The sequence below is a fragment of the Symphodus melops genome (genome assembly GCF_947650265.1).
Source record: "Symphodus melops genome assembly, chromosome: 5".
Lineage (NCBI taxonomy): Eukaryota > Metazoa > Chordata > Actinopteri > Labriformes > Labridae > Symphodus > Symphodus melops.
In genome coordinates, this window is record NC_136695.1 from 25779659 (window position 1) to 25791883 (window position 12225).

The 12225-nt window shown below is 38.9% G+C and overlaps 1 protein-coding gene across 10 annotated transcripts; it reads right to left on the reverse strand.

The window, feature by feature from the left end:
* Positions 1-2029: 2029 nt before the first annotated feature.
* Positions 2030-11944, reverse strand: LOC306824653 (uncharacterized protein C1orf232). Of its 10 annotated transcripts, none has more exons than XM_079344858.1 (7): positions 8303-9084; positions 7309-7388; positions 5988-6103; positions 5541-5721; positions 4335-4412; positions 4006-4112; positions 2030-3357 (listed from the first exon to the last, which is right to left on the reverse strand). In XM_079344858.1, exons 4-7 carry the CDS (start codon positions 5619-5621, stop codon positions 2994-2996), a joined length of 630 nt encoding a protein of 209 aa, XP_079200984.1. In that variant the 5' UTR covers positions 5622-5721; positions 5988-6103; positions 7309-7388; positions 8303-9084; the 3' UTR covers positions 2030-2993. The 10 variants fall into 10 exon arrangements, with proteins under 10 accessions (XP_079200984.1, XP_079200980.1, XP_079200979.1 ...); XM_079344854.1 differs by having other exon boundaries at positions 5541-5847; XM_079344853.1 differs by having other exon boundaries at positions 5541-5858.
* Between the last annotated feature and the right edge of the window lie 281 nt (positions 11945-12225).

Genomic DNA, 12225 nt, shown 5'->3' on the forward strand with positions numbered 1-12225 from the left:
ATGTGCAACAATTAAATCAAACTCGCACAACTTTGCTTTTGTTTGTGGTAATTACAGCATGTGTGGGAAAAGAGCCCGAGGCGAGGTGTGAAGCTGAAGCGGCTGAGTCATCGTTGTCCATCAGCAGAAAAAAGACAGTAGTAGTGGATGGTGTTTTCTGTGCAGGAGGAGGGGAGGGGACATGAATGAGACGCACTAAGAGCCAAAAGTGAGCCAAATGGCAGAGGTCAGTGGATCAGAGGGACAGGGTGACGCACACACCTGTTTGAAAAGACTACAAATAATAAAAGAGTTTGGGGGCAGCCTGTGGACATGTGGGTGTGATTTACTGACCACTTTCCTTCTCATCAACAAGTGTTGAAAAGGTACAAGAGGTTGTTGTGACATCATCAGAATGATTTGATCTCCTGGTGTATGAAGGAAAAAATACTTTAATTTGAACTGACACTGACTGAGTGATTGAATTATAAAGAATGTGTTTCATAAAATGCTGTTTAAGGGCTGCTGTCTTTTGCCAAACGCCCACTTATATTTTTTATTACTATTTATTCAATGTTTGTCGCACTTCATTTTACTGCTATATAGCCTAATGAGAAGTGTGGTTTAAAGAATAAGGGGAAATGATGTAACACCTTATAATTGTCTTCCACATAATCTTAAATTATGGTTTGGGGTAAAATGTAAACTCCAGAGAAACACTTCTCCTGTCTGTTAAGAAGGAGATTATGTTGGGTTAAGCTAATGGCAGCTAACAAAGTCTTGTGCTGCTAACGTAACGTTAGACGTGAGGAACAGGTTCATGCATGAAAGTAGCTCTAACTCTACTTATAAAAATAACCTTGTAAAAAAGCAGCTGATTTTTCAAATCCCCTTGAAGCACATTTAAAATGTTGACCCTTAAGACATGACAGTCCGCTCATCCATCCAGTTTTATCTCTGGACTCCTCAACCACATTTTTCCCCTGCGAACACTGGCAAACCATTACTGTCCACTATCTGATGCTTTCATGCTCTACAAACTCCATTTCCACTGAGTGTTTCTGTCTTAAAAGTGCAATAACCCAGCACTGCGCACAAGCACCACACAAGTCTGCAGCATGCCTCAGCCTTCACCAGAAAACAAACGGCATCAGAGAAATCCGCCTTTGTTGAGTCAATTTACCTCAATGAGTTTCTTAAAATAATCCCTGACACTGAAACTGAATGATTTACTTAAGTACTTACCCAGAGGGGTGAACATTTTGATAATATTCAAAGGGGAAAATCTGTTCTGACTCAAAATGCAACTGTCAACTGGGGACGTCTGGACAAAACCTCTGCGGCACACTGAGACTCAGGGTCCAGGATGACAGCCTGAAATCTGACTGACACTGAAAACACATGGAAATAATGGAAGCTGATCAGCTAGAAATAGCATAAAGCTGAGCTTTGGGGGCATTTGCTGACGTAATGTCCCACTTTTATAAGAGTGTGTTGTCAAATTAAAAATGGAAATGTCAACAAAGGCTGGTACATTTAAAGGAAACAGTATTGTACATGAGGAAACATGGCACCGTGAGAGAGGAAAGCGTAGATCAGGGAAAAACAGGAAATAAAGGAGAAGGGAAAGAGAGAATACAGAGAAGTTTGAAGTATTACTGGCAGACCAGATTTCCTGCTCTGATATTAGTGATGGCTTTGGTGGGTTTATCACAGAGCATGGAGACAGAACTGAGAGGGGAGAGGACAACCGTTTCAGTCAAAAGGTAAAGGGAGCCCCCTTCTGGTCGGCTGAATTACAGACAAAATTTGTATGAATCATTTTTGCGTGAATCAAGTAACATCCCAAACAGAAGGATAAAGAGGATGCTGTGAAATGGGCTCTTTTGAATAGGTTTGTATGTGTGTATTGTATACAGAACATGTCAGTGGACATTTCCTCCTCAGGTGTCCTCTGCTACATAATAATCATCTGGCTTTGAAAAGGGATAACACTTTATTTAAATCCTGTTTAAGTAAGAAAAAGAAACATTAACATTTTTTTTATCTGAACTGTTAGAGCAGCATTCTTTATTGTATCATTCCAGAAAACATAACATCAGGATAAACATATATAGATAAATAGACAAAACAATATTCAAAGTCTTATTTCTTGCTATTAGGAATAATTAAAAAGCTCACACTTTGCACATATCAGCCTCAGTCACAATCAGAAAAATTCAAGTCAGTTAAAACATCATGTCTGTGCACCTGACATTATCTCACCACACACACACACACACACACACACACACACATTCATAGAACTGTGCAGCACATTTCCCCCCCTGATGACAGCGGAGAGGGGAGATGTTTTTATAACTGCAAACATTATGTAATAGTCATGTCTCCCTGCCAAATCTCCAGATTCAAATCCACTGGCCTCTAAACAGGTTAAGTGAGATAATCTGTAACTAATCCGGCTATCGCTGCCTCTAATCTCTTAATCCAGGTTTAGAAAATACAGATCAGATCAAGTTTGCTGGCAGGTGTGAAGGCCCCTTTATGTGGTTTCAAAAGCACTTGGGATGTAAGATACCATAGATAGCAGACAGGTTAATCTTGTGGTTACATTCTGCACCTTAAAATGGATAACAAACAAGTTTAAGGGCAGATATTGTATGTGTATGACTTCCTTATCCATTCAAAATATTTCACAATTTATTTAATGATCTCTTTAATAAGTCCCACTTCGAAACTGAACCTCATACTATCACAGTCCTAATATTAAACACGTTTTTGAGTATGTTACGGTCTGTGTTTCTGGGTGTAAAGGGGGTTTCAAGGTTGTTTATCGTTTCATCATTTTTTAAATATGACCCGTTGATAAAAAGACAATCAAAGTTCAATATGTGATCATTAAAGGGGACTTCTATAATTGCTGTACTGTGAAGAGACATAATCTTCATAAACTTTCTCTACGTTCCTACTCCAACCTTTTCATCATGTGTATTGTATTTCTACTTCACAAACATTTAGTTGCTCTTGGCTTTCAGATCTGCGAGCTTGCTGGTGACAAAGTTCCACTTAAAGGACGCGTCAGTGTTTCCTCCTCCCAGTGAGACATATTTTGAAAAGCTGTTGTTGCTGCTCCTTCCTCCTCCTGCTTCTTCGCTCTCCTCTGCCTCAGCGGTCTGCCCATCCTGAGAGGCCGTTACCTCCCCTGCGCCTTCTGTCACCCCCTCCTCACCTTGCACTACTGCCGTCTCGTCTGTTGCAGCAGCAGCAGCGGCTGCAGCTTCCGCCTGCTTTTTGGCAGCCCAATTAGCGGCGAAGCTATCCCAGAATCCTGAGCGCCTGGTGGGTTGAGGAGGCTCCTCTGGCTTTATTGCAAGTGGACTGAGAATTGAAATAAAGTGGTGGAATATATTTCAGGAGTAAAATGGCTTTGCTATTCGATTAACCATTTTAAACAGTTTGTTGAGTTTTGTGTTTCTAGTTATTTGCTCTTATAGGCTACTGTGTCTTTACTATAATTAAATGATAATGTCACAGATTGTCAGTATGAAGCATTTAAAAAAAGTGAACAGTACTGCTAGCAGCTAAATTAGCATTGTTTGCATAAATATTAGCAAATAGCAATCATCTTTTGGTCAAGATTACTTTATACCTTGAGAACATTTTCTCAAGTTAAATATACATTCTTAGAAACAGCCTCACATAATGTTTACATTTGTGAAATACATTTACAGAATGTAAAACCTTGGCTTCAATGCTATTATGGCAATTCTTTAAAAAAAAAATCCGCAGAGGTCCATTAACTTTGAATTGAAATAAAGCCCAGATTTGCTTCCAACAAACGTTGCATTATTTATCAAGTTATTAAATAATTTCAAGAACATAATACAGTTGTAATGCTAGATCTTTTTACAAGCGGTAGGCTACCATAAAAATAAAACCAAATAGTTCTACACTCTAACACACATGAGCCAAGAATGACATCCAAGAAAGACTGGAAGCAACAAGTGGAGACAAATCTCTACTCACTGGTCTGCGACTGGCAGGCTCTCCGTCTCCTCTAGAAGCTGGTGTTCATCTTCTTTGTTGAAGAGAGAAGATAGTCTGTTCCAGCTTTTAGTCCCAGCCCCCTGCATCTGCACACAACACCAAACATACACAGAGAATCAAAGGTAAAGAGGGTACGATGAAGCGGTTTCATCGAGGGTCCTTTGTGAAACTTAAACATGCACAAATGATGACGTCTCACCTGCTGACAGTCAAAAAACTCAATGTGTCCTCTATGGGACTTGAATTTACTACATTCATGGATTATAGATTTTCCAAAAATTAAGTAACATCTTTCCTTGTGCACATACTTTCCTTGCCAACTGGGACACAGCGTTTGGTCCCTCGTCCTCCTGCACTGGACTCACATCATTCTCCACCTCTGTGACCTGTCAAACCATAAAAACAGACAAATTGATGCAACCTGCACCTGCCTGAACAGTAGACTTTTGGAAGTGAAAGGATCTCTCCAAACACACACAGTAATCCATGTTATTCCCTGTAGATGCTCTGGCCGGCAAAGCGAGAGACAACAGGCCCTGGTTATCTGTCTGTCTGTGTCGTCCGCTGTGTCAATCCATCGGCGGAATGCCAACTAATCCGTTAGTTCAGCTCCCGTGCAGGATCGAGTTTCTCTCCTCTGCAGAGATCTGGGTCAAAGCAACACCCTGTCTGTTTCGCTCGTACCAAACCTTGGAGGTGTCACAAGCAGTCCATGAAACCAGGTGTGGAAGAGTTAGAGGAAATAAAGTCAAAGTGTAACAACTTCAACTGTATTTCTTCATTTAGTCAGGATTGGGCCTCTTTGAAAAGCATGCAAGATAAATCATAGGGTAGATGATAGATGATGAATTTGATATGGATTTCTTTTTTTTTAGAATACTATTTAAGGCCCCTGTCAGTAACAGGCATTTAGGATTGTCCCAACTTTTGAACTTCAGATGCTATCTATATTGAGATATTGGATATTTGTAACCATTTGAACTAAAAATGAATCCATCCCAGCAGATACAGATGGGATATATTAGTTTGTGATCACCATACAAGATTTTTTTAGGATTTTATCGCAAAATAGTGACAGAGAAATAATAAGCTGGAATTCCTTAAAGAGTAGCTGTGTAGATTTAAGTAGCCTTAAGATTTTACTGTACTTATGTAAGCAGTAACTTTCCACCAAGAAGAAGAAACCATCAAACATGCCTTGCAATGTTGTCTTGTCTAAAAAGCAGTTTCATTAGTGCAATGAATGATCTTTCCTCCTGTGACAATATCAACATCAGTAAATTGTTCTGTTTTTAGGTCCACCTGAGGAGGTTAGTATGAGACCTAGTTTTTTCCCCTTGCACGGAAAATACAGTAGCTTAGCGATCTCATCTGACCCTGTGATGAATAAAAAATGATGAGCAAACAAAGCCAGGTGACTCTCTCAATGCAGTGTCACATACTACATCCACTTTCTGACATTTAAACATGGAATCAGTGAGAGAAACAACAAGAGGAGGAATTCAGTTCATTACCTCTTCTACAGCTTCATCCTCATGCTCAGGGTTGAGGGTCTTCATCACTTTGCTCTTATACACTTTAAACATTGAATTCATACTTGCAGGTCTCGTTTCTCAGCAGTCAGGATGAGATGCCTCTTCGATCCACACTCCTCAAAGTGTCCTCTTTCCGGCTTCAGCTCAACTCAGTTTGGACCTGTTTCCATGCGTAAAGTTCTCAGTATCTCAGCAGTGAAGGGAATCTTTTTGACATAACGTTCCTCCTTGTCAGATCGATCTCTGTCCCATCAAGGCAGCAAGGAGTTGACAGCTGCTTTCGTCCCTGCACAGCGTCTGAACAGGTAAAGCTAGGAAGCTGTGCTGTTTGTGCATGCGCTAACACAGGTGTACTTGCACACAGACGCACACACATAGACGCATGCTAAATTCAACGTCACGGTTCAGAATCCCTGCCTTGGTTACCTGGAAACAGGTGTAGATTTCCTCATGTATATTTCAGAGGGTCTCTTGCCCAGAGCCAGAGGTCCATTGTCAGCGGTGTTGGCAGACTGGCTCCTGTAAACCTGATGCACAAAATCCTACAAACACAAATGTACAAAGACATATTTTTTGTGTGCATGAAGAACTTGGTCATAAAAAATTTGCACTGCAGCATCTTAGTGACTTGAGCACGTTTATGTTTTCTTACAAATAAACAGACTTTTTGATTTTCCATCAGCGTAGAAAAATTGCACAAAAAGTTCTTGATGATATACTTCTACAAACGTATATGGAAACACAAGTTGAAACCATGACCAAACAGCTTGCTTATCTCCTCTGTTACCTGGCCACTTCCTTGAAAGTTCTCCCTACTGATCTGATTGGCTGCTGCAGCATGTCAAACAACCACTAACTAGATTCAGGTGCACGGCACGTTTTTTTTTTTAAACTGGGTTACCTGGCAACGGAAAAAGGCTGACAAGGTGTCGTGTGGACAAAGAGATAAGTATAAAGCTTTGATGACTGATAGGGTTTCAACAGCTATACACAACAATACACCTGAATACACAACCAACACTGCTATAGCTTTAACACACCTATCTATCTACATGTTAACCTGACATCACACTTGTCATTTTCATTACTGCAATTGCTGTGCTGCAAAAATTCTATATAATACAACACTTGTGTGCTTGATGCACATATGTAAAGCTATCTGACAATAATCTTGATTCTACATGAGAGACTTTTTTGGATCTAGTTCATCTTATAGCCTGAACACGATATATGCAGATTTGGACAGTAATGAAGCTGTAAGACCAGCCAATCCAGAAGATCAACATGAATTATGAACACGCTTCTATGGACGACTCATGTTTGCACACAGACAGAGGGATGTTGGTTATCGGAAAAGAGGCCAGTTCTGTGTTGTGGCTGCAGCAGCTCATGTTTCAGACTGGAAAAGACACAAATGAACAGTGACAGAAAGACACTGGCTGTGTTTATGATCAAATTGGAAGAAAATCTGATGTTGCTTATTTTTTCATGGCATTGTTAAAAAAAATCTTTATTTCTTTAATTAACAGGGACACATGCAGTAAACACTGCTTCATATATAAAATACAAAGTAGATGCCATACATACACATTGATCCGTGGCTGATTTGCACCCCCTGTCCCTTGGCTAGACTTTTTAGGATTAAAACAGAATTACAGAAACAATGATGCTATACCAATACAGTCATTATAAACTCAATACAAACAAGAGACTAAAAAAGACTAAACAGTAAAATGAGGATTGTTACCTCTCTCTATCATATCGGAAGGCAGCTTGGGTTAAGGGTAATTTCTCTTCATGCAGGCGACTTGCATCCTTTAAAAAAATCTGGAAATTCAAAAAAAAAACTGTCATTGAAAAGGAGTTTTGTTCTTGAGCAAAACTCAATTCAGGGCCTTTGTTTCAAATGTGTTTCAGTGACAGTGTTCCTTTTTTGCTATTCAAGATATGTTTAAAGTAAAATTTATTTTGGAAGCCAAAATGTCAATGGAAAGAGCTTCTTTTCTTTTATTATAAATATCACATGTAACAAATGGCCTGATAAATGGACCTACAAATTATCAAATTACTTGCAGTCAGATTCATTTGTAATTTTACTATCACGTTGACTTCTTAACCATTTTAATCATTCCCTATAGTGGATCGAGGCTACTTGTATACAAAATACACAAGAAAATGATGTGAAACAATGAAAGGATTTATCCACGGGAGGATATTTATTGGTTTTCAGGGGGTTTACCGACATTGATTATATCAAAACGTCTTTTTTTTAGCCTTTCGGAAAAGGCTAAAAAAAACAAAAAAGGCAAAGAAATCTACATATCAAATGAAGGTTATATTATTCGAAAAGGCAAAAAGTGATACCTTTATGCTTCGATGAAAGTTTTGAAATGTCAGAAATGACCATTTATCATTTCATTTAGTGCGTTCTTCTCTCGTGACTAGTTCAACTTTAAACAGCACGCACAGAGAAGCCTTTGGGTGCTTGCACTTTTCAAAAAGGCAGCCTAATAATGGTACAGCGTTTATTGTAATTTCTTTGGTCGTTTTAAGTGTTTTCGTTCCCAACAGTAATGACGAGGGGAGATTTACACGAGTGAGTAATTCCGTCATGAATTAGTCTACTCAGTAGTTCTGTTGTCATGGTAACGATGCAGCGCTGGGCTCTGTCTGTGGTACCGATTCAATTCAATTCAATGCATCAACTTATTTAGCCATAAAGGTAACACTGACAATATCACCCGAGCGTCATATATTGGACGACAACAGTAAAGGCCTGATTATACTTGCTGTTAACTGCGCGTACGTGAACGCATGACGTCAGCCTCACGCATCCTGCGGTGGTTTGGAGCGTTGATTGGGCATTTTGTGTTATTTTTTTAAAAGACGCTTACACTCATAGTGACGTCACGTTCTATTTTCTATGACGTAATTGGGCTTTGATATTTCCAGGCATTGCTTCATCATAAAAACACCAACACTGTTTGATTTTCTCAATTCGTCTCATTAGCAAAGCAGAACAGTTCAACTTCAACCATTTTCAATTTTCTTTATTCTCTTTTGAATATCTGAATTTTTGTCAACATGTCTTTGCTTCCACGGATGCATACAACTATTATGGGCCGCCTAATTGTTCCTCGTAGGGAGGATGCTTTGTCACCTGGCTCCAACCCAGGAGCACCTGCGCCCCGAACTCAGGGAAGTTCAAAATCTTCTCTCGTGAAAAAGCCTAAAGCACCCATATCAAAGGCGGACCTCAACAAAGGGAGTTTTTGCACCCGTGCAAACATGGAACGTTGTTTTGCCAGCTCACCTATGTCTACTTCATCAGAAACCTCTGAGTCCCGTAAATTAGCCAGAAATCAAGAGAAACCCAATGTAAAGACAGACACGGCAGGTGAAAGGAACGAGGATCTCAGATTGCTGGATCAGGAAACTGACCGCAGTAGAGGCTCTGACAGTCAAGAGCAGGAAAGCATCCCTGTGAGCAGGTGTCCTGTGATTCACAGAAATGAATCTAGCACATCTCGCAGCTTGTGTCCACGCCTATTTATTGCCCTAAATGACCTAGTTAGGGAAGGTTTGGTAACTGCTGGCCCAGACAAACCACAATCTGGCAGCAGTTTACAGACAAATCAAACTTCTTCTTCAAGCAAAGCAGAAACACGTATCACAAGGCTCAGAGAAATTATGTCTCTCTCCAATCCCTGGACAGTAATAAGAAATTATTGTTCCACGATCCATGCACACATTACAAGACGTCTTGCTGTGGCCAAAGCAAAATTTGTGGATTTGTTGTTAATAACATTTGAAGGAACTGCTCGTCTTTATGGCTTTGCTTGTGAAAAAATCACATCTTTTTTCAACATTGCCCGATCTGGAGTCAGAGCAAGAACTGTAGACTTGTGTGCATTGATCAGAAACAAAATTGAAGATGGTTTCTACAGGACAAGCATTGCAGAATGTTTTTCCCTGACCAGACGAGATATTCAACTTGCCATCGACAGGGCTTTTAAGACACATCCAATAATGGGTCTGCTTTTAATTATATGTATTGGGGTTAACACCGCTTCTTGTAATTTCTGCGAAACAGTTGCAGCAGTCATTTCCTTGGTCAAAGAAGCCATTCAAAACATTTCTGCAAGAATCTACGGCCCAGATGAGAAGAAACGTCTGATTTTATTTTTGAGTAGTTGTGTCTTAATAGTTAATGGATTTCTCTGTAACAGTATCCCATCTGCTTTTTCATGGACCCTGAAGAAGGCATCAGCAGTGAACTATGTCAGAGAAAAAAATATTGGCTGTTTTTCTGTTAAAATCGAAGAAGAGGCAGTAGAAGAAAACAAAAAAGACAGGACAAATGAGTGGGACCTAATAGAGGAGGATGAGGAGGAATATCTGCTTGAAGAACCAGCACACTCCTGGGTAGCAGAAGGGCCTCGGTCTCTTGTCAAGTATGTTCGAGCTGCTTTTTCAAGGCCTTACAGAAAAATGGCCCCCAGGATCAGAGCAAGAATGGGACCTGTTTTGTCCCATGCAAAGCAGGAAGCTTTGGCTTTTTGTGCATGGGTCACAGATGGACTTGCTGAGATTGGAGAAATTTTTATACAGTAGTTACTTTTCAGTTATTTCGAGATTTAGGGTTTACTCCGGATGCTCCGGTTCCCCACGTTATTAATGTGTTGATTAAAATATAATACAATTGGTTAAAAATAAAAATAAAAATAATTAATGAAAAAAAATAATTATTTGCTCATTTTCTTTTGGTTCACTCAAGGCAGTGAGGGTAATAGTTTCCTCCAAACCATTTTTAAAGTTTTGTCCACATTTTTATTTTTCAGTTAGATATTGGCAACCACCCTTCCTTAATTATTCAACTTTAGAAAAAAGTATTGCTTTGGTAGACAAGGCAGGATTTCTTCCATGTTTGAGTTATTTTGTTTGCAGTCTAAATATATATATATATATATATAATTTTTTTTTTTCTTTTTTTTCTTTAAGGGAGATGTCTACATCTTTTACATCGTTATCGCCTTAATCCAGTTGCTCTCTAATTGCACAATGGATAAATTGCAGAACCAAATATAAGCATCATGGCCCTCTGCCATGTTTGGTGTTGTATGAAATACAAATTGCCTGTTCAATGGACCTATACAAGTAGCCTAATTTTTAAAATGAATTGAATAAGAGAAGTAAATAATTAAAATCATAAAATGACTTGTAGAGTCAGATTCATTTTTAATTTTACTATCACATCGACTTTTTAACCATTTTAATCATTCCCTATGTAAAATAGATCTAGGCTACTTGTGTGTATATATATATATATATATATATATATATATATATATATACATACATATATACATACATACATATATATATATATATATATACAAGAAAATTAAGTGAAACAATTGGATTTTTTCACAAGGGGGCGCTGTTTATTTGTTTTCAGCAGTTTACCTAAATTGATATCAAAAAGTCTCTGTCTTGTAAAGCCTTTAGATTAGGAAAAGTCTAAAAATAAATAAATACACAAATGTAATGGAGTAACCACTGACAAATGAAATTATTGATATGTGATTGGTGACAGTACTTTTCCACTAGTCACGTTTTTTATACCCAAGATGCTTTATATGCATCTTTATTTGTTAAGAAACAAGTCAAAGCTGCATATCAAATATAAGCTATATATCATTCTAAAAGGCTCAACGTGATATCCTAATACTAAGATGAAAGTTCTGACGTGTCAAAAAATGACCATTTATCATGTCTATTTATGTTGTCTCTTATCGAGACTAGTCTGCCTGCCTGACTGAAAATATAGTTCAACTTTAAACAGCACGCGCAGAGAAGCCTTTGGGTGCTTGCACTTTTCAAAAAAGTAGCCTAATAATGGTACAGCGTTTATAGTCATTTCTTTGGTCATTTTAAGGGTCTTCGTTCCCAGCAGTAACGACGAGGGGAGATTTACACGAGTGAACAGCGTGCATACTGTTTTAGCTGTAAAGACAGTTCTGTAATCTAAGGTAAACAAACATTGCGTCATGAATTAGTCTACTCAATAGTTCTGTTGTCATGGTAACGATACAGCGCTGGGCTCTGTCTGTGGTACCGATTCAATTCAATTCAATGCATCAACTTATTTAGCCATAAAGGTAACACTGACAATATCACCTGAGCATCATATACTGGATGATAACACGAAAGGCCTGATTATACTTGCTGTTAACTGCGCGTACGTGAACGCATGACGTCAGCCTCACGCATCCTGCGGTGGTTTGGAGCGTTGATTGGGCATTTTGTGTTATTTTTTTAAAAGACGCTTACACTCATAGTGACGTCACGTTCTATTTTCTATGACGTAATTGGGCTTTGATATTTCCAGGCATTTCTTCATCATAAAGACACCAACGCTGTTTGATTTTCTCAATTCGTCTCATTAGCAAAGCAGAACAGTTCAACTTCAACCATTTTCAATTTTCTTTATTCTCTTTTGAATATCTGATTTTTTGTCAACATGTCTTTGCTTCCACGGATGCATACAACTATTATGGGCCGCCTAATTGTTCCTCGTAGGGAGGATGCTTTGTCACCTGGCTCCAACCCAGGAGCACCTGCGCCCCGAACTCAGGGAAGTTCAAAATCTTCTCTCTTGAAA

Bases quoted from the DNA above. Each gene is read 5' to 3' on its own strand.
- LOC306824653 (XM_079344857.1), bottom strand. From the start codon at position 5,621: ATGAATTCAATGTTTAAAGTGTATAAGAGCAAAGTGATGAAGACCCTC. The intron at 4,413-5,540 runs GTAATGAACTGA...ATGGTTTGACAG, and splicing joins AGGATGAAGCTGTAGAAGAG to GTCACAGAGGTGGAGAATGA. The intron at 3,358-4,005 runs GTGAGTAGAGAT...TTCAATTCTCAG, and splicing joins AGCCTGCCAGTCGCAGACCA to TCCACTTGCAATAAAGCCAG.